General features: G+C 50.8%; 5 protein-coding genes across 5 annotated transcripts; 4 read left to right on the top strand and 1 right to left on the bottom strand.

Annotated features, from left to right (window-relative positions):
* The first annotated feature begins 1,620 nt into the window (after nucleotides 1–1,620).
* LOC143784882 (histone H1.01-like) lies at nucleotides 1,621–2,333 on the top strand. Its single transcript, XM_077273508.1, has one exon. The coding sequence runs from the start codon at nucleotides 1,653–1,655 to the stop codon at nucleotides 2,295–2,297; it is 645 nt and encodes a 214-aa protein (XP_077129623.1). The 5' UTR covers nucleotides 1,621–1,652; the 3' UTR covers nucleotides 2,298–2,333.
* A 1,286-nt stretch (nucleotides 2,334–3,619) lies between these two features.
* Nucleotides 3,620–4,030, top strand: LOC143786189 (histone H3). Its single transcript, XM_077275478.1, has one exon. The coding sequence runs from the start codon at nucleotides 3,620–3,622 to the stop codon at nucleotides 4,028–4,030; it is 411 nt and encodes a 136-aa protein (XP_077131593.1).
* Nucleotides 4,031–11,748: 7,718 nt separating this feature from the next.
* LOC143784880 (histone H2A type 1) lies at nucleotides 11,749–12,215 on the bottom strand. The gene has a single exon (XM_077273507.1). The coding sequence runs from the start codon at nucleotides 12,193–12,195 to the stop codon at nucleotides 11,803–11,805; it is 393 nt and encodes a 130-aa protein (XP_077129622.1). The 5' UTR covers nucleotides 12,196–12,215; the 3' UTR covers nucleotides 11,749–11,802.
* A 6,153-nt stretch (nucleotides 12,216–18,368) lies between these two features.
* LOC143784879 (histone H1.01-like) lies at nucleotides 18,369–19,081 on the top strand. The gene has a single exon (XM_077273506.1). It carries the CDS (start codon nucleotides 18,401–18,403, stop codon nucleotides 19,043–19,045), a length of 645 nt encoding a protein of 214 aa, XP_077129621.1. The 5' UTR covers nucleotides 18,369–18,400; the 3' UTR covers nucleotides 19,046–19,081.
* Nucleotides 19,082–20,367: 1,286 nt separating this feature from the next.
* On the top strand, nucleotides 20,368–20,778 carry LOC143786188 (histone H3). Its single transcript, XM_077275477.1, has one exon. The coding sequence runs from the start codon at nucleotides 20,368–20,370 to the stop codon at nucleotides 20,776–20,778; it is 411 nt and encodes a 136-aa protein (XP_077131592.1).
* Nucleotides 20,779–21,046: the final 268 nt, after the last annotated feature.

The raw sequence follows: 21,046 nt of genomic DNA, 5'->3' as shown, positions 1-21,046 counted from the left end.
TCTCCTTTGCAACATATTGCAGTATCGCCAATGCTGATGGGTATAATGGACCCAGCGATCACTTGGCTGGATGTGGAAACGTGCAGAGGAAAAACTATAATGATGAAAGGGATTACAGCAGCACCGAGCGCAGATGGCAGTGCCTAGAAAATCTAGTACACCAGCCTCATTCTGGAGAGGTGCTGACATGAAGGATTGATCATCTCTCCCTGAGAGAGAGAGAGAGAGAGAGAGAGAGAGAGAGAGAGAGAAAGACAGAGAGAAATAGAGGGAAAGAGAGACAGAGAAAGAGAGGTAAAGAGAGATAGAGCGAAAGAGAGAGAAAGAAAGAGAGAGAGAAGAGAAGGAGAGAGAAAGAGAGGAGAGACTGCTCTATACTGTACACACTGCTCTATATACTGTACACACTGCTGTATATACTGTACATACTGCTCTATATAATGTGTACATTGCTCTATATACTGTACACACTGCTGTATATACTGTACTTTCAGCCCTATATACTGTACATACTGCTCTATATAATGTATAAACGTCTCTATATACTCAGCTCTATATATTGTACACACTGCTGTATATACTGTACACTGCTCTATATACTGTACACTCTGCTCTATATACTGCATACACTGCTCTATATACTGTACATACTACTCTATATACTGTACACTGCTGTATATACTGTACACACTCCTCTATTATCAGTGACATTTATTACACTGCTGATCTGGGCTGTGCAGATGTGATGTGTTGCACTACATATACTATATACAGCTGTGCTCTGTGTAGACGCTGGATTTTGCGTCTCCGCTTTTCTCCCGATATTCCCCTTTTGCACAATAGTGGGGGTCACATAAATCCGTTAATAGTTCACAGTTTCCTCCCCGGAGAGTCGCAATGTGCAGCTGTCGCCTTATCAGAGCTCTTCCCTCCATTACAGGCCGCAGCGGTCACTGCTTCACACGGGGTAAGACACGATATCAGGCAGGTGATTGCAATCAGCCCCCGATGTGGAACACGTGTCCCCCCAATACTCTGCACATACGGGGTACAGAGATATCACAGGTCAGGGAGGGGGCAGTCAGCGGAGGCCGTCGCCTGTGTGATCCTTCTGGGCTCTCAGCAGCTCCAGCTCGTCCCCACATCGTACAATCAGCTTCCTGTACGATAGACATTGGAGTAAAGATCCCTGTGATGGTGACAAGAGCCGGGAATAGGAGGAACGAGCTCCCGCAGCAGATTTATCTCCCCGGATACACAGCGATGTGCAGATCGGGAGGACGTCGGCGATGATCGCGGGATTTCCTCTCCGCTCTTTCCCGACTTCTCTGTTAGTGACGGCTACAAACGGTCGGTGGAGATGTTGGAGCAGGAGAAGCGATGGAGGAAGCGCGCTCTGCTGTCCGGTGTTAGCCGGTAAAGGGCTTTTCTCCCGGGCAGGGAAGCACAAGGGGAGAGCGGAGCTTCACTCGGACTCAGCTGGGATGAGGCGGGGCCTGTGTCCACTATCAGCCAATAGATGCTCAGGACCGTGCAGCTCAGCAGCCAATCAGTGCGCAGTAAGCCTGTACATATAACAGGCGCCTCCAGCTCCGGCCTCAGTGTTTTCCTTCCTATCAGAAGAAATTTTCGTTTTATTTCCGCAGCACATAATGGCAGAGACCGCGCCAGCCGCCGCTCCCCCTCCCGCAGAACCGGCCGCCAAATCCAAGAAGCAGCCGAAGAAATCCGCCGCCAAGAAAAGCCATAAACTCTCCGGCCCCAGCGTCTCCGAGCTGATCGTGAAAGCCGTGTCCGCCTCCAAGGAGCGCAGCGGGGTGTCTCTGGCCGCCCTGAAGAAGGCTCTGTCTGCCGGAGGATACGATGTAGAGAAGAACAACAGCCGCCTGAAGCTGGCCGTCAAGTCTCTGGTCACCAAGGGCGCCCTCCTCCAGGTGAAGGGCAGCGGCGCCTCCGGGTCCTTCAAGCTGAACAAGAAACAGGAGACGAAGGAGAAAGTGGCCAAGAAGAAGTCAGCAGCTGCGGCCAAGCCCAAGAAACCCGCTGCTGCCAAGAAAGCCGCCAAATCTCCGAAGAAGCTAAAGAAGGCTCCGACCGCGGCCAAGAAGAGCCCGAAAAAGGCCAAGAAGCCCGCAGCAGCTGCCAAGAAAGCGGCCAAGAGCCCCAAGAAGCCGAAAGCCGCTCCTAAGCCCAAGAAGGCGACGAAGAGTCCGGCTAAGAAGGCGGCCAAACCCAAAGCTGCCAAGAGTCCGGCTAAGAAGGCTGCGAAAGCCAAGAAGCCCGCGGCTAAGAAATAAGCGGAGCTGCTCCTGTACTTATACCACAAAGGCTCTTATCAGAGCCACCACCTCCTCCCCGCAGAGCTGTATGATCAGTGCCAGCACCTCCTCCCCTCAGAACTGTATGATCAGTGCCACCACCTCCTCCCCTCAGCTGTATAATTGCCGGCACCTCCCCGCAGAGCTGTATGATCAGTGCCACCACCTCTTCCCCTCAGAACTGTATGATCAGTGCCACCACCTCCTCCCCTCAGCTGTATGATAATTGCCAGCACCTCCCCGCAGAGCTGTATGATCAGTGCCACCACCTCCTCCCCGCAGAGCTGTATGATCAGTGCCACCACCTCCCCTCAGAGCTGTATGATCAGTGCCACCACCTCCCCTCAGAGCTGTATGATCAGTGCCACCACCTCCTCCCCGCAGAGCTGTATGATAAGTGCCACCACCTCCTCCCCTCAGCTGTATGATAATTGCCAGCACCTCCCCGCAGAGCTGTATGATCAGTGCCACCAACTCCTTCCCTCAGAGCTGTATGATCAGTGCCACCACGTCCTTCCCTCAGAGCTGTATGATCAGTGTCACCACCTCCCCGCAGAGCTGTATGATCAGTGCCACCACCTCCCCTCAGAGCTGTATGATCAGTGCCACCACCTCCCCTCAGAGCTGTATGATCAGTGCCACCACCTCCTCCCCGCAGAGCTGTATGATAAGTGCCACCACCTCCTCCCCGCAGAGCTGTATGATCAGAGCCACCACCTCCTCCCCGCAGAGCTGTATGATCAGTGCCACCACCTCCTCCCCGCAGAGCTGTATGATCAGTGCCACCACCTCCCCGCAGAGCTGTATGATCAGTGCCTACAGGTGACAATTCTGTGTCACTATTAATGGAGGGAAGGGGCCGATGTGCAGCAGAGATCACGACACTTGCATCATCCTAATCAGTTATCACCACATGTAACCCTCATCTCAGTAATAGGGGTGTGAGGTTATTACTGCGATGTGAGAGTTGAAGCCTCAGTGACTGATTATAGAGGAGCCACTGTACAGCTCCGGGCACTGGGAATCTAGAACCGGAGCTTCCGCTGTATTAGCCGCCTGGAGATTTGATGCGACCCTGTGTTTCAGAGCAGCAAGTAATATCTGAAGTGTGAGTCAGGCTGAACCTTCTCTGTGCAGTGATTGGTCGCGGACATCACACGTTATTGGCTGCTCACCTTCTACAAAATAACCAATGGTATGCAGGGGGCGTGTCCACATGGAGCGAGACTAGGAGCAGAGGAGTATAAATATCCCGCTCTCTCCGCTCCTCTCATCACTTCTGTTCTCTTCTATACAGAGCTATGGCCAGAACCAAGCAGACCGCCCGTAAATCCACCGGAGGGAAAGCTCCCCGCAAGCAGCTGGCCACTAAGGCCGCCAGGAAGAGCGCTCCGGCCACTGGTGGAGTGAAGAAGCCCCATCGTTACCGCCCGGGAACAGTCGCTCTCCGTGAGATCCGCCGCTATCAGAAATCCACCGAGCTGCTGATCCGTAAACTTCCCTTCCAGCGACTGGTGAGAGAGATCGCCCAGGACTTCAAGACTGATCTGCGCTTCCAAAGCTCGGCCGTGATGGCCCTGCAGGAGGCCAGCGAGGCTTATCTGGTGGGGCTGTTTGAGGACACCAACCTGTGCGCCATCCACGCCAAGAGGGTCACCATCATGCCCAAAGACATCCAGCTGGCCCGCCGGATCCGTGGGGAGAGAGCTTAGATCTGTTCTCAAGACCTGACTGTACCACAAAGGCTCTTTTCAGAGCCACCAAATCCTCCCTCCAGACGAGCTCATTCCTAACCTCCGCCACACAGGGCTGATCCTGAATGCATCATGTATCCGGACTAGTTGTTCATTTCTCTGCAGGAGTTTGCAGCAGTTCTATAGTCGTTTTGCCTAGATAAAATCAATCAGCGTTTTAGAGACTCCTCATCCCCTTATAAGTTCTCTCTAAACTGCTGGACCTCGTTTCCTTATATTCCCGGCACTCCGGTGTGATGGAGTCACTATGGAAAGAGGGAAAGTTATGTTCCTTGTATTCTTGAAAGCGGATACTTCTCCTTTGATACTTCTCCCTTGATACTGAAAACCTATCTAGACTAAGTAGAAGGAACAAGGTAAAACGTCATCTCACCCAAAAGTAGAAAGGGACACGAGACACTGAATCATTTAGTGGGGGACAGATCCAGCTCCAGGCATCCCATAAAAACGTATTTATTAGTAAGTCAGAACCGCGTCTGCCTAGTGTAAGTGTACATCCCCTGTGACTCCTTATGCAGTTTGTGAGTTTTTTTGTATTATTTCCAAATACGTTTTTCTGTGATCCCTGGACCTGGATATATATCTACCTATTAGACTCCTGTATGGAACGTAAGTGACCAGTGATCGCAGGACACAAACACATTTCCGATATCTGTCCGTCCGGAAACTAAAGAAAAAAAACGGACACCAGTGCTGCAAGGCTGCAGTGTTAACCACTGAGCCACGGCGCCGCTCAACAATACTTAACTCCCTCTTTGTCTGCTCTGTATATACTGTACACTGCTCAATATAATGTACACGCTGCTGTATATGCTGTACACACTGTTGTATATACTGTACACACTGCTGCATATAATGTAAACTGCTCAATATAATGTACACACTGCTGTATATGCTGTACACACTGTTGTATATACTGTACACACTGCTCTATATACTATACACACTGCTGTATATAATGTACACACTGCTCTATATACTGTACACACTGCTGTATATAATGTACACACTGCTCTATATACTGTACACACTGCTCTATATACTGTACACACTGCTGTATATAATGTACACACTGCTCTATATAATGTACACACTGCTGTATATACTGTACACACTGCTGCATATAATGTAAACTGCTCAATATAATGTACACTGCTGTATATAATGTACACACTGTTGTATATACTGTACACACTGCTGCATATAATGTACACTGCTCAATATAATGTACACACTGCTCTATATACTGTACACACTGTTCTATATACTGTACACTGCTCTATACACTGTACACTGCTCTATACACTGTACACTGCTGTATATACTGTACACACTGCTGTATATACTGTACACTGCTCTATATACTGTACACTGCTTTATATACTGTATACTGCTGTATATACTGTACACTGCACTGTACACTGCTGTATATACTGTACACACTCCTCTATTATCAGTGACACTTATTACACTGCTGATCTGGGCAGTACAGATGTGATGTGCACTATATATACTATATACAGCTGTGCTCTCTGTGTAGATGCTGGATTTTGTGTCTCCGCTTTTCTCCCTCCCCCCATCGCTACAGATCACATTTGTGGTGGGTGGGTCGTTATGTAATTATCGTGTATTTGAGTTCTCCTATGTTCTCTGGGGCTGGAGACGCCGGGGGTCTGGTTACATGCAGCTCCCTGCTCTGAGGGACCGGTAATGGCCGCCAATCCGGCACCACAGTGACTGCCGGGGATCAGATGAGTTTTCTGTAGATCATTGTCCCTAAAATACATTTTTGTATTCTACTTTCTAACAAGCTGGAAAATAGCAGCAGGAACTACAATGAAAGCACAAATCAAAATAACCAACAGATCTAGCAGCAGCGCCGAGGTGAGAAGAATGGAGAAGCGGGAAAATAAGAGGACAATAATCGGGAAATTCAAAATCGCCAACCGTTCTGTGCTCAACCAATCAGAGACGAAAGGGAGGAGCTAACTGCAAATTTAGTACTAGAAATCTCGCTCCGGAAACGCGTCATCTCTGCGGTTCTCGCTCCGGTCCGCTCACTCGCTATATAAAGGAAGGACTCTGCGCTGCTCAGTCATCGTGTTCTGCTGACTACGTGGAAGATGTCTGGTCGCGGTAAAGGAGGAAAAGGTCTCGGGAAGGGCGGCGCCAAGCGGCACAGGAAGGTGCTCCGTGATAACATCCAGGGCATCACCAAGCCTGCCATCCGCCGTCTAGCTCGCAGAGGAGGCGTCAAGCGCATCTCCGGCCTCATCTATGAGGAGACTCGCGGTGTCCTGAAAGTCTTCCTGGAGAACGTGATCCGTGACGCCGTCACCTACACCGAGCACGCCAAGAGGAAGACCGTCACCGCCATGGACGTGGTGTACGCGCTCAAGCGCCAGGGCCGCACTCTCTACGGCTTCGGAGGTTAATTGTGTTCTCTGCTCCATGCTCACACCCCAAAGGCTCTTTTCAGAGCCACCCACATCTTACATGAGAGGCTGCACCTGACTGCTGGGGTCTAATGGTCACTGTGCTTGTGTGACTGCCAGTGCAGGCTTTATACACGCTGTACATGTGTAAGGGGGGATATATCCGCACTGGGCCGTTTATAGTAATTTGTGCACAGTTCTACCATATTCTGCTGATACTACGGAGCAGAAATCCACGTCCTGATGTTGAGTAAAGGAGATTCTGACATTGTATCTTCCTGCTCAGATCCGTGTGGGTTGTAGGAGGGCTGCGAATAGTGAAAGCGGCTGGATTGATGAATGGCCTCGGAGTGTAGACTCCTATGTGACCGCGTCCTGATCACTAGACTCTGGTATGGATGGCGGCTCCGGTGCTGAGGCCGCATTTTTTGGGCCACATGTCAGTCGATTTACTTTATAATAAATAATCTGCCATTACCAGTGGAACCCTGGAGGCAGCGGCACTAGGACCCAGAGCTGAGAGGACAGGGGTCTATAGCTACAGAAAGCGCTGCGCCACTGGTAGAGGAGCCGCACAGAAGCTCCCACAGCTGTGATGGGGACTGGACCTGCACGGGGCCGATAGAAATGGTGAAATCAGCCAGATGTGATACAAATCCGGTGAACAAACAACCTCCGCCGGCGAACGATCTACATCTCACTAGGACACATCTGCAGATGAAGACGGAACAAAACCCTACGAGGCAGCGGAGAAGCAGCTCTTCTAGTGAGGGTGTGGGTGGCTCTTAGAAGAGCCTTTGGGGTGAGGAGCAGAGGAAGGAGCCGATCACTTGGCGCTGGTGTACTTGGTGACCGCCTTGGTGCCCTCGGACACCGCGTGCTTGGCCAGCTCTCCGGGCAGCAGCAGGCGCACGGCGGTCTGGATCTCCCGGGAGGTGATGGTGGAGCGCTTGTTGTAGTGAGCCAGGCGGGAGGCTTCCCCTGCGATGCGCTCGAAGATGTCGTTGACGAAGGAGTTCATGATGCCCATGGCCTTGGAGGAGATGCCGGTGTCGGGGTGGACCTGCTTCAGCACCTTGTACACGTAGATGGCGTAGCTCTCCTTCCTGCTCTTCCTCCGCTTCTTGCCGTCCTTCTTCTGGGTCTTGGTCACGGCTTTTTTGGAGCCCTTCTTGGGCGCTGGGGCAGATTTGGGATCAGCCATAATGAAAGCAAATAGTTCTTGTCACAAGTGAGAGGAAAATGATCCTGACTCTCCCAGAGCAGCGGAATCTATAGCCAGTCCATGCAAATGAGCACTGATGACAGATCGCTGTGCTATTGGGTGAGAAAATCAGGTGATCAACATCAGAAGCTCCGCCCTCTGAAGTTCATTGGTTATTCCATAAATAAATCTCCCCTCCATCAGACTGTGCTGTAACTCCCCATATACTGCTGCGTACCCCCGTATAGTGCGATATATGCCCATATAGCAATGTATACCCTCATATAGTGCAATGTATGCCCATATAGCAATGTATACCCTCATATAGTGCTTTACAACTCCATATTGCATTGTATAAACTCCAGACGGTGCTGTATACCTTACACATAATGCTGTGTATCGCATGTAGCACTGTAACCCCCCGTCCATATGTGCTATATTCTCCCCTTATAGTGCTACACACACCATGTTGCACTGCATACCCTCCATAGAGCGCTGGAAACCCCCATGTCTCGTTTTTACCCATGCATAGTGATGTATACCCCCCTATAGTGCTGCATTCTTCCATATAGGAGCTTTTACCTTGGTAGATCCTGTGTGCCGGTTTGCTGCCGGTTGTGACTTTATTGCTATCGGGTCGGTGCGATTCTCTAACTGATGTTCTCACTGTCGCAAGTGATCGGAGGACGCCACCTATTGCTAGAGGCGGAGGAGCAGTGATCGGATTTCGGCCTCTCCCCTGTGCTCCTCACCCGGATCTCTCTCAGCTGACCAGATTGTTTGTGCAGAGCCCAGGACTGATCGCTGCGACATTTCCCCAACTAGAAACAACTGGTGAGCACCGGCAGTAACGGAGCGGGAATGTCCGAAGCAACAAATCACCTGCGAGGAGGATGCGGCCACCGATCAGTCCGTGTACCGGCTCCCCGCTATGTCCAGCGCCGCTTCTGCGGATACTGCGCCACTAATCAGGGACTCCAGTGGGGGATCACTATACAAGAGCGGATCGTCCGACCCGACACCGGGCGTCGTCCATGCTCCTGGGTCCTCTCCAGTCTTCCCGCCGTGTCTGCGGCTGCACAGCCCGGGTCTCTCAGCCTAGCGGCGGGAGAAATAGCAGGTGGCGCAATAGAGGTGAGGGCTAAATGCTGAGGAGGGTGATGGCGGGATCCGGGGCTGAGCTCCTCTACAGCTCGGAGCCTTCACTACTGATCTTGTCAGTTCTGAGCGAGTTGCTGTGATCAGTGGTGTCTGTTATTTAACCCTTTGCTCCCCAGATCTGATATTCTGGGGACTCCGGCATCTGCTATAACATGATTCGGTTTAGTTCATGATTCTCCAAATAACCTGAGACCTTTGCGCTCCGTCAAGATTACAGACTATTCCGGATCCTTCTCTTTACAGAGGAAGAAGTTACATAATGACATTTAGAAGCTGCGGAGACGACGATGAGCGGGAAATTCAAATTCCCTAACAGTTCTGTGCTCAGCCAATCAGCAGAGGGAGGGGAGGGGCTAATGTTGGTTACAATGTGGCAGTTCCCGCTCAGTGGCTTCTTCTGTTCTGTGTCTTCATATAACGCGTGGTCCCAGGATGCTAAACTCAAATGCTCTCCGTGGGGAGAGAGCTTAGATCTGTCCTCCACACCTGCCTGTACCACAAAGGCTCTTTTCAGAGCCACCAAATCCTCCCACAAATGAGCCGAGTCCTGAACGGTCCCTTTTCTGCGCGTATTCTCCATATACGGAGCGCGGTCGCAACCGGTAATAGACGGCGGCTGCTGTTTCCGATATTGTAGGTGATCCGCGATATTCCAGTGACCGCTCCGCCCCTTCTCTATTCTCACCTAGTCCAAGTGTGCGACATCTATTACATAACTGACGTTTTATAAGGACAGGGTAAAGTGTGTACAGAGCACAGCCCGGGTCTGTGGCGGTGGAGGCGCGGTTTCTGTACAGCAGGGGTAAATGGGGTCCTAGTGCCGCCTCTGCAGTCTTGCGGCTTTAGGTTGTTCTCTTGTTCTGATCGGAGATCTCTGCGTTTAGTTTCTATTAATAACCTCATTTGTCCCCCAGATCGGTGATGGCGCCTTTATGTGAATCTATTCTGCTTGACACTGATCGGAGCAGATCCCTCCCCCCATCGCTACAGATCACATTTGTGGTGGGTGGTTATATAATTATCGTGTATTTCAGTTTTCCCATCTTCTCTGTAGCTGGAGCCGCCGGGGGTCTGGTTACATGCAGCTCCCTGCTCTGCAGTGACAGGTAATGGCCGCCAGTCCGGCACCACAGTGACTTTTCTGGGGTGGCTGGGGGCAGATGTTTTTAGCCAGGGGGGGCCAATAACCATGGACCCTCTCCTGGCTATTAATATCTGCCCTCAGTCACTGGCTTTACCATTCTGGCGGAGAAAATTGCGCGGGAGCCCACGCCAATTTTTTCCGCCATTTAACCCTTTATTTCAGCAGCTACAGCGCTGAAATTTTGCACATACACACTACTAACATTAGTAATGTGGAATATGCAAAAAAAAAGGGGATATGAGATGGTTTACTGTATGTAAACCATGTCTCATATCCTGTCGGGTTTGTGCAGGAGAAATTAAAAGCCGGCAATTGAATTACCGACTTTTCACTAACACCGCTGCGTATTTCTCGCAAGTCACACTGCTGGTCAGTGTGGAATCCGTATTTTTCACGCCCCCATAGACTTTCATTGGCGATTTTTTTGCGCAGTACGCTGACAAACGCAGCATGCTGCGATTTTGTACGGCCGTAGAAAGCCGTATAATACTGAACCGTAATATACGGCTAATAGGAGCAGCCCCATTGAGAATAATTGTGCCGTATGTTATGCGAGTTTTACGGACGTAGTTTCTGCGCTCTTGCGTCCGTAAAACTCGCCAGTGTGACGCCGGCCTAAGGGCTCATTTCCACATGCGAGTCACACGTCCGTATCTCGCATGTGGAAACCAAGCTCTGGCGCCGGCACTTTGGAGCAGAGCGTGCAGCTCCATGTGTTCCTATGCGGCCGCACGCTCCGCTCACAAGTGCCGGCTCCACAGCTTGGTTTCCACATGCGAGATACGGACGTGTGACTCGCATGTGGAAATGAGCCCTAAGACGTTCTGTCTGTTCCTTCTGAAGCTGGTTGATGCGGTTCTAATGATCGAGAACAGGGATATATCCGCACTGGGCCGTTCATAGTAATTTGTGCACAGTTCTACCGTATTCTGCTGATACTACGGAGCAGACATCCAAGTCCTGGTGTTGAGTAAAAGGAGATTCTGACACCTTGTATCTTCCTGCTCAGATCCGTGTGGGTTGTAGGAGGGCTGCGAATAGTGAAAGCGGCTGGATTGATGAATGGCCTCGGAGTGTAGACTCCTATGTGACCGCGTCCTGATCACTAGACTCTGGTATGGATGACGGCCACTGAGATAAACATAGATCCCATATATACACCAATATGTAATAGAATAGGTCGTGTCCGCAAACTATAAGCGGCTCCGGTGCTGAGGCCGCATGTTTCGGGCACATGTCAGTTGATTTAATTTATTAAATGACTGAAAGAGGAGCCTCCTGCTGAACCTACACATGCAGATTATTGCAGAAGATGCCTATACTGCGCCGACAGTGACTAACCCCCGGCATCCATTACTCGGAGAACCGAGAACCAAAACAAGAGGCAGTCTGCTAGAAGTTCCATCTGTTTGGGAATGTTAGGACATAACTTACTAGCAGCCGCACTGAAGGTTACAGGATAACCCGGCTTCCCCACTAATGCTGGTGGGAGAGTTTCCCGTCATCTACTGTATTAGCCGCACACTCTGGACCATTTATTATAGAATACTGCGGTAATAGCAGCCGCTGCGGTATCACCAGGAGACATGTGGCAGGATGGACATCAGGCCTCTGCTGACCGCAGCACAGATCGTGTATATAGTTGTATCTAATTCCAGATACCGCGGGGGCACATGTGTTAGCAGACGCTAGTGTGGACCATCGGCCGATTACAGCTCTCAGGAAGAGGATGTGGGGGCTCTTAAAAGAGCCTTTGGGTGTGTGGACAGACGTGGAGAAGCGGCACTCACTTGCTCTTGCTCGCCTTGCTGCTCTCGGTCTTTTTGGGCAGCAGCACGGCCTGGATGTTGGGCAGGACGCCCCCCTGGGCAATGGTCACCCCACCCAGCAGCCTGTTCAGCTCCTCGTCATTGCGCACCGCCAGCTGCAGGTGACGGGGGATGATGCGGGTCTTCTTGTTGTCCCGGGCAGCATTGCCGGCCAATTCCAGGATCTCGGCGGTCAGATACTCCAGCACAGCGGCCAGATAGACCGGAGCGCCGGCGCCGACTCTCTCAGCGTAATTGCCCTTGCGAAGAAGCCTGTGCACACGGCCGACTGGGAACTGCAGTCCTGCCCGGGATGAGCGGGTCTTGGCTTTAGCGCGAACCTTTCCTCCTTGTTTGCCGCGTCCAGACATGATGGCGAGAACTGTAAAAAGAGAAAATCGAATGTAGAAGAGACCGTGTTGTGTCGCCTTATATAGTCTGCTGCCCCGCCCTCCTCTCCTGTCGTTGGATGAATCTGAAGCTGCCAACGGAGAAGAGACTTGGAGAACCACCAATGAGCTGCAGAGGGCGGAGCTTATTACCGCTCCATTGCTCAAATGAGTTTCTCACACAATAGAAAACGTTTGCTTTGAGCAGAATAGATAAGGGGTGAAAACAGATATTTGTCTTGGAGCAGAAGAAAATGCAGAAATATTCTGTTGATTTGTAATTTGCACTCGTTAGAATTGTGTCTTCTATCAGTCATGAATTGCACTGACAGGCTGGCGGGAGAGGGGTTAATCCCTGTCAGGGCTTCTTACTCCGCTCCATCTATACAGGAGCAGATTCCCTGCGGTGTCCGCGCTGATCCTATCACTGCCCGTAAAACAAGTCTCTTATGTTCTACCAGGAGCCTGATGTGACGCTGCCGGGTCTGGGGTGGGGGAAGTTGCCGCTTCTGTAAAGCAAGTGTGTAGTGGGGAGCAGCACACACACGGCCACTGAGGAGTTAAATGGAGGCGGATATTCCTGTATCTGGGATTGGTCGGCGCCTGCGGATGTCTCTCGCTCATTGGCTGATCACAGATCCGTTGCTTGTTTTGAATTTCCCGCTCAATCTCTGTTCTTTGTCCGTCGGATTATTACCGGCCCCTCTGCTGGTAGCGGCGGTCGCTGTGGATACCGGTGGGGGCAGCTCTGCCCCACTGATAATACCGGGTCCTGCCCTCCCAGCTGTCTGCCCCCAAACACCGGGATCGGTGGCCATTATTATCCTGGTGAGGTTATAATAGTCTTCAGAGGCGCCATCCAACCGAAACATTAGTGTCCAGGACGTGGTCATCACACAGGAGTCTCCGTACCCGGTACACAGGGCGTCCATCTATCCAGCTGCCTCATACAGCCACATTCCCTGTGAATATTCGTTGCCCTATTCATCCCACACGGATCTGATCAGGGAAATATTACGGCACAGCCCATATCCCTGGAAATCGTGTTATATTTATTTTGTAGATCAATATAAGAAACCGCATTTGTGCCATGATGGGAGTCACCAGGACTTGGGCATCTTACAGTCGGACTTGTGATCGGAGCTCTCTGCACTGCAGTGATTTTATCTAGTCCTGTCATATTAACCCTGTGAGATCTGTGACATCCGTTATACATGATTACATCTGGTGCTAGAGGATCTTATCCTGCGATTATATTGGGATATTTATCCTATGATTCGCTGTTCCCCTCCTCATTCTCGGAGCTTCTACATGTGGATATATTGCCCGAGAGCCGCCTGTCTTGACACTGGATGAAGCGGGGGAGGAAAAGTGATAGAACAGAAGGACGATCAGTAACTGAGCAGGAATCCTGTGAGGAGGATGTGACGGCGATAATGTGACTGCCTGACCTGTGAGATCCTGACACCGCAGTGTAATGTTCTGAGCAGGGAACTCTCAGCAATCTCCTACACATGATCGTCCATTCCCCATCACAGACCTCCTGTAGCCTGTAGCCGTAGGACGGATCTGTAATGGGGAGACATGGTGGGATCTGCTGGGAGAGCAGAATTGGTCTTCCCTGAAATGTCTCTTGTAGGACACGTCCCTGACCAGTATATCGTCTCCACAATACTGATTGTGACGGGAAAGGGAAGATCTGATTGTCTCCGGGTCAGACACACGGGCACATCACAGCATGTGGAGAACACGGAATCATTCTCTATAGCCATGAGAGGAAACCGGGGCGGATACTGCGCCGCTAACCTGGAAATCTGCAGATTCCTGTGTGGGATGTAAGAGACCAATGATCGCTCAACACAAGCAGATTCCCCGATATCGGTCCTGGGACCACGTGTTATATGAAGACAAAGGACTGGAAAAAGCGGGAACTGTAAGCGTGTTACCATTGGCAACATTAGCTCCTCCCTCTGCTGATTGGCTGAACACAGGACTGTTAGGGGGGGGTTGAATTTCCCCGCAGCTTCTAAATGTAATGACGTCACTTCCACTGTAATGTAATGACGTCATTTCCCTAGATCAACTCCACCGACCACAAATGTCTCCTGTTATTTGATAAACAAGAGAATAATTAACTAATAAACGAGACCCCAGAATGCCGAGATCTGTGCAGCAAGGGGTTAAATAAGAAGTCCCAGAACACAGAGCAACTCACCGAGAAATGCCCAGATTATTCCGGACAAGGTTTTCTCACCATCTCCCTCGTCACCATTAATTCCCTCCGTTGCTTCACCTGCTATTTCCCGTCACCAGACGCAGAGCCCCGGGCGGTGAGAGCAGACACCTCGGGGAGACTCCATATAGTGCAGTGATATCTCCAGATGGTGCTGGAAACCCCTGTAATTCTGTATACCTCCATATAACAATGCAGTGCACATCTGTATACCGCTGTATGCCCCCTGTAATGCAGAAATCCCCACACACAGCAGTGAACCTTCCATGTAGAAATAATTACCTCTATATAGTAATGTATCTTTACGAATAGTCCTTTCTACCCCCATATAGTGCGACATACTGCGATGTAGCGGTTTGCGGTATAGTGCAGTAAGTGTCCGGTAAGGGCATCACAGCAGTATGCATGGCCCCCTCACACATACAGATATGAGCCACCATCCTCTGTGGAAGTTACATATGGAAACGGGGAAAAAAGATCAGAAATGACCCTCAATATTACTGAATTACGAATGTACTTTTTATCAAGATCCATTTTAAGTTATTCTACCGGATTTTCCCCTCTTGGATGTTTTTTTTGTCTATCAAGACCCCGGTAGGGAAACATTTAGTCAAGATATAGTTGAGAGCTCTTATCTTGTAGGTTGAGTTTTACTAACATGTTTTTATTTTCCCTTATTAAGGTCATTCAATTAAAGCTATCATATTACTTTTCTCCTGTTACGCGGTTAGTATTATAACAGTACGCTTGTCTTTCTCCAACCTGCTTGGATCTGTGTCTTATCCTACACTTTCCTCAACTTTGATCCCTTTTTCTTACCCTATTACAATTTATTTTTACCGTCCCTCTTTTCTTTGTTTGTTGTATAAAACTCTATGTGTGTATTTGACAAATCGCGCTGCGCTCAGTGGCTTTTCATTCCAGCTCTTGCTCCATGGATCGTCCTGATTCTTTGTGGTCTCATAGTCCTCTTGTATTAATTGAAGTTCATGATTCTCACTTTGTTTCTCCAAACATTTATTAACTAAATGACTCCAGTCCTAATGCAAAATTACAGGAATGCGCCCGTTTTTTTTTTGTTTGTTTCTTTTAATTGTTAGTCATGTGAAAAGTGTACTGGCAGCAACCCAAAATAGCAAAATAGAAAAAATAATCCCTACTACATCGGCCTCTATAGTGCCAGAGGCATTTACTTTCTTATAAGCAGAACTTCCTTCTTAGGGCTCCTTACTCACCGGCAATACCCCGGCACTGCACCCCGCACAGAGGAGCGGAGCGTGCGGCTGCATCTATTCCTATGCGGCCGCATGCTCCGATCTGAGTGCCGGGTGCAGAGCCGGGTTTTAAACATGCGAGACTCATCCGAGTTGCTTGCAAGTGAGTAGTAGCCCTTAGACGTTAAGGCAGTGCCCCCATTAAATGCTGCAGGTTGGTTACTGAGTAGCTGTAGGATGGCTTCTGGGTCCCAGTAGGGCACTGTAGGAAAAAACAGGTGGGATTCACTGCAAATTACAGCACAAAAGGCATTATTTTTGCAGCAAAAATGTCCCTTAAACTTCCCATCAGTAGCAATCTGCATCGTGCATTTCTCCCCACCCATAAGGTGGCTTTGGTTATCCAAATCCATCTTCTTTATGACCCCAGTGGCCCATTCTGGTGGGCGCTCCTGCCGGTCCCCAGCACCTTCCCCACCTGCTATTTGCTTCTCTTTCATCGTGTGCTCCAGCCAGTCTCTTCCATGCTGTACGGAGGGATCGGTGTCCCCACTGCACAGTTTGGACTTCACAGCGAGAAGGATTTCACAAGCCTTTAATGCCACTGGCCGTTCAGAGTCACAAAGACAAGTCAATAAGGCCTGGAAAAGCCCGACTCGTTCACAGGTAACCAGAGCGTCTGAGATGGAACCTGAGCTTCTGCTAGATGGCAGCCCTATAGTGTAAGGGCACGTTAGGGATGGCCCCATCTCCAATGTTTGGGACATATAGGAATCTGCCAAGTCCATTGCGTTCACCTTCACCTCCCAATCCAATTCCCTGCACGTCGTCTCCAGAATCTGGGACAGCACGGTGTCCGAGTCTTGGAGATTTGCATGTGACCGTTCCATAGCCAATTAGTAAACACTTTCACCACCGCCCTCCTGGGGAAACCTTCCGTGCCATGACATAGAATGTCCATTAGATGGGGCACCAGATCCTGTTGGGAGGACACAATTAATGATTATTAAATTTCCATAGCATATCATCCCGCACCACAGCGGAGACACTTTAGGGAAGACAGAGGCGGGTTATCACCACTTCTGTCTTCTCCTTTGCAACATATTGCAGTATCGCCAATGCTGATGGGTATAATGGACCCAGCGATCACTTGGCTGGATGTGGAAACGTGCAGAGGAAAAACTATAATGATGAAAGGGATTACAGCAGCACCGAGCGCAGATGGCAGTGCCTAGAAAATCTAGTACACCAGCCTCATTCTGGAGAGGTGCTGACATGAAGGATTGATCATCTCTCCCTGAGAGAGAGAGAGAGAGAGAGAGAGAGAGAGAGAGAGAGAAAGACAGAGAGAAATAGAGGGAAAGAGAGACAGAGAAAGAGAGGTAAAGAGAGATAGAGCGAAAGAGAGAGAAAGAAAGAGAGAGAGAAGAGAAGGAGAGAGAAAGAGAGGAGAGACTGCTCTATACTGTACACACTGCTCTATATACTGTACACACTGCTGTATATACTGTACATACTGCTCTATATAATGTGTACATTGCTCTATATACTGTACACACTGCTGTATATACTGTACTTTCAGCCCTATATACTGTACATACTGCTCTATATAATGTATAAACGTCTCTATATACTCAGCTCTATATATTGTACACACTGCTGTATATACTGTACACTGCTCTATATACTGTACACTCTGCTCTATATACTGCATACACTGCTCTATATACTGTACATACTACTCTATATACTGTACACTGCTGTATATACTGTACACACTCCTCTATTATCAGTGACATTTATTACACTGCTGATCTGGGCTGTGCAGATGTGATGTGTTGCACTACATATACTATATACAGCTGTGCTCTGTGTAGACGCTGGATTTTGCGTCTCCGCTTTTCTCCCGATATTCCCCTTTTGCACAATAGTGGGGGTCACATAAATCCGTTAATAGTTCACAGTTTCCTCCCCGGAGAGTCGCAATGTGCAGCTGTCGCCTTATCAGAGCTCTTCCCTCCATTACAGGCCGCAGCGGTCACTGCTTCACACGGGGTAAGACACGATATCAGGCAGGTGATTGCAATCAGCCCCCGATGTGGAACACGTGTCCCCCCAATACTCTGCACATACGGGGTACAGAGATATCACAGGTCAGGGAGGGGGCAGTCAGCGGAGGCCGTCGCCTGTGTGATCCTTCTGGGCTCTCAGCAGCTCCAGCTCGTCCCCACATCGTACAATCAGCTTCCTGTACGATAGACATTGGAGTAAAGATCCCTGTGATGGTGACAAGAGCCGGGAATAGGAGGAACGAGCTCCCGCAGCAGATTTATCTCCCCGGATACACAGCGATGTGCAGATCGGGAGGACGTCGGCGATGATCGCGGGATTTCCTCTCCGCTCTTTCCCGACTTCTCTGTTAGTGACGGCTACAAACGGTCGGTGGAGATGTTGGAGCAGGAGAAGCGATGGAGGAAGCGCGCTCTGCTGTCCGGTGTTAGCCGGTAAAGGGCTTTTCTCCCGGGCAGGGAAGCACAAGGGGAGAGCGGAGCTTCACTCGGACTCAGCTGGGATGAGGCGGGGCCTGTGTCCACTATCAGCCAATAGATGCTCAGGACCGTGCAGCTCAGCAGCCAATCAGTGCGCAGTAAGCCTGTACATATAACAGGCGCCTCCAGCTCCGGCCTCAGTGTTTTCCTTCCTATCAGAAGAAATTTTCGTTTTATTTCCGCAGCACATAATGGCAGAGACCGCGCCAGCCGCCGCTCCCCCTCCCGCAGAACCGGCCGCCAAATCCAAGAAGCAGCCGAAGAAATCCGCCGCCAAGAAAAGCCATAAACTCTCCGGCCCCAGCGTCTCCGAGCTGATCGTGAAAGCCGTGTCCGCCTCCAAGGAGCGCAGCGGGGTGTCTCTGGCCGCCCTGAAGAAGGCTCTGTCTGCCGGAGGATACGATGTAGAGAAGAACAACAGCCGCCTGAAGCTGGCCGTCAAGTCTCTGGTCACCAAGGGCGCCCTCCTCCAGGTGAAGGGCAGCGGCGCCTCCGGGTCCTTCAAGCTGAACAAGAAACAGGAGACGAAGGAGAAAGTGGCCAAGAAGAAGTCAGCAGCTGCGGCCAAGCCCAAGAAACCCGCTGCTGCCAAGAAAGCCGCCAAATCTCCGAAGAAGCTAAAGAAGGCTCCGACCGCGGCCAAGAAGAGCCCGAAAAAGGCCAAGAAGCCCGCAGCAGCTGCCAAGAAAGCGGCCAAGAGCCCCAAGAAGCCGAAAGCCGCTCCTAAGCCCAAGAAGGCGACGAAGAGTCCGGCTAAGAAGGCGGCCAAACCCAAAGCTGCCAAGAGTCCGGCTAAGAAGGCTGCGAAAGCCAAGAAGCCCGCGGCTAAGAAATAAGCGGAGCTGCTCCTGTACTTATACCACAAAGGCTCTTATCAGAGCCACCACCTCCTCCCCGCAGAGCTGTATGATCAGTGCCAGCACCTCCTCCCCTCAGAACTGTATGATCAGTGCCACCACCTCCTCCCCTCAGCTGTATAATTGCCGGCACCTCCCCGCAGAGCTGTATGATCAGTGCCACCACCTCTTCCCCTCAGAACTGTATGATCAGTGCCACCACCTCCTCCCCTCAGCTGTATGATAATTGCCAGCACCTCCCCGCAGAGCTGTATGATCAGTGCCACCACCTCCTCCCCGCAGAGCTGTATGATCAGTGCCACCACCTCCCCTCAGAGCTGTATGATCAGTGCCACCACCTCCCCTCAGAGCTGTATGATCAGTGCCACCACCTCCTCCCCGCAGAGCTGTATGATAAGTGCCACCACCTCCTCCCCTCAGCTGTATGATAATTGCCAGCACCTCCCCGCAGAGCTGTATGATCAGTGCCACCAACTCCTTCCCTCAGAGCTGTATGATCAGTGCCACCACGTCCTTCCCTCAGAGCTGTATGATCAGTGTCACCACCTCCCCGCAGAGCTGTATGATCAGTGCCACCACCTCCCCTCAGAGCTGTATGATCAGTGCCACCACCTCCCCTCAGAGCTGTATGATCAGTGCCACCACCTCCTCCCCGCAGAGCTGTATGATAAGTGCCACCACCTCCTCCCCGCAGAGCTGTATGATCAGAGCCACCACCTCCTCCCCGCAGAGCTGTATGATCAGTGCCACCACCTCCTCCCCGCAGAGCTGTATGATCAGTGCCACCACCTCCCCGCAGAGCTGTATGATCAGTGCCTACAGGTGACAATTCTGTGTCACTATTAATGGAGGGAAGGGGCCGATGTGCAGCAGAGATCACGACACTTGCATCATCCTAATCAGTTATCACCACATGTAACCCTCATCTCAGTAATAGGGGTGTGAGGTTATTACTGCGATGTGAGAGTTGAAGCCTCAGTGACTGATTATAGAGGAGCCACTGTACAGCTCCGGGCACTGGGAATCTAGAACCGGAGCTTCCGCTGTATTAGCCGCCTGGAGATTTGATGCGACCCTGTGTTTCAGAGCAGCAAGTAATATCTGAAGTGTGAGTCAGGCTGAACCTTCTCTGTGCAGTGATTGGTCGCGGACATCACACGTTATTGGCTGCTCACCTTCTACAAAATAACCAATGGTATGCAGGGGGCGTGTCCACATGGAGCGAGACTAGGAGCAGAGGAGTATAAATATCCCGCTCTCTCCGCTCCTCTCATCACTTCTGTTCTCTTCTATACAGAGCTATGGCCAGAACCAAGCAGACCGCCCGTAAATCCACCGGAGGGAAAGCTCCCCGCAAGCAGCTGGCCACTAAGGCCGCCAGGAAGAGCGCTCCGGCCACTGGTGGAGTGAAGAAGCCCCATCGTTACCGCCCGGGAACAGTCGCTCTCCGTGAGATCCGCCGCTATCAGAAATCCACCGAGCTGCTGATCCGTAAACTTCCCTTCCAGCGACTGGTGAGAGAGATCGCCCAGGACTTCAAGACTGATCTGCGCTTCCAAAGCTCGGCCGTGATGGCCCTGCAGGAGGCCAGCGAGGCTTATCTGGTGGGGCTGTTTGAGGACACCAACCTGTGCGCCATCCACGCCAAGAGGGTCACCATCATGCCCAAAGACATCCAGCTGGCCCGCCGGATCCGTGGGGAGAGAGCTTAGATCTGTTCTCAAGACCTGACTGTACCACAAAGGCTCTTTTCAGAGCCACCAAATCCTCCCTCCAGACGAGCTCATTCCTAACCTCCGCCACACAGGGCTGATCCTGAATGCATCATGTATCCGGACTAGTTGTTCATTTCTCTGCAGGAGTTTGCAGCAGTTCTATAGTCGTTTTGCCTAGATAAAATCAATCAGCGTTTTAGAGACTCCTCATCCCCTTATAAGTTCTCTCTAAACTGCTGGACCTCGTTTCCTTATATTCCCGGCA

Source organism: Ranitomeya variabilis, chromosome 7 (genome assembly GCF_051348905.1).
Source record: "Ranitomeya variabilis isolate aRanVar5 chromosome 7, aRanVar5.hap1, whole genome shotgun sequence".
Classification (NCBI taxonomy): Eukaryota; Metazoa; Chordata; class Amphibia; order Anura; family Dendrobatidae; genus Ranitomeya; species Ranitomeya variabilis.
Note: the sequence above shows the minus strand (reverse complement) of the source record. Positions and strands in the feature narration are given on the sequence as shown.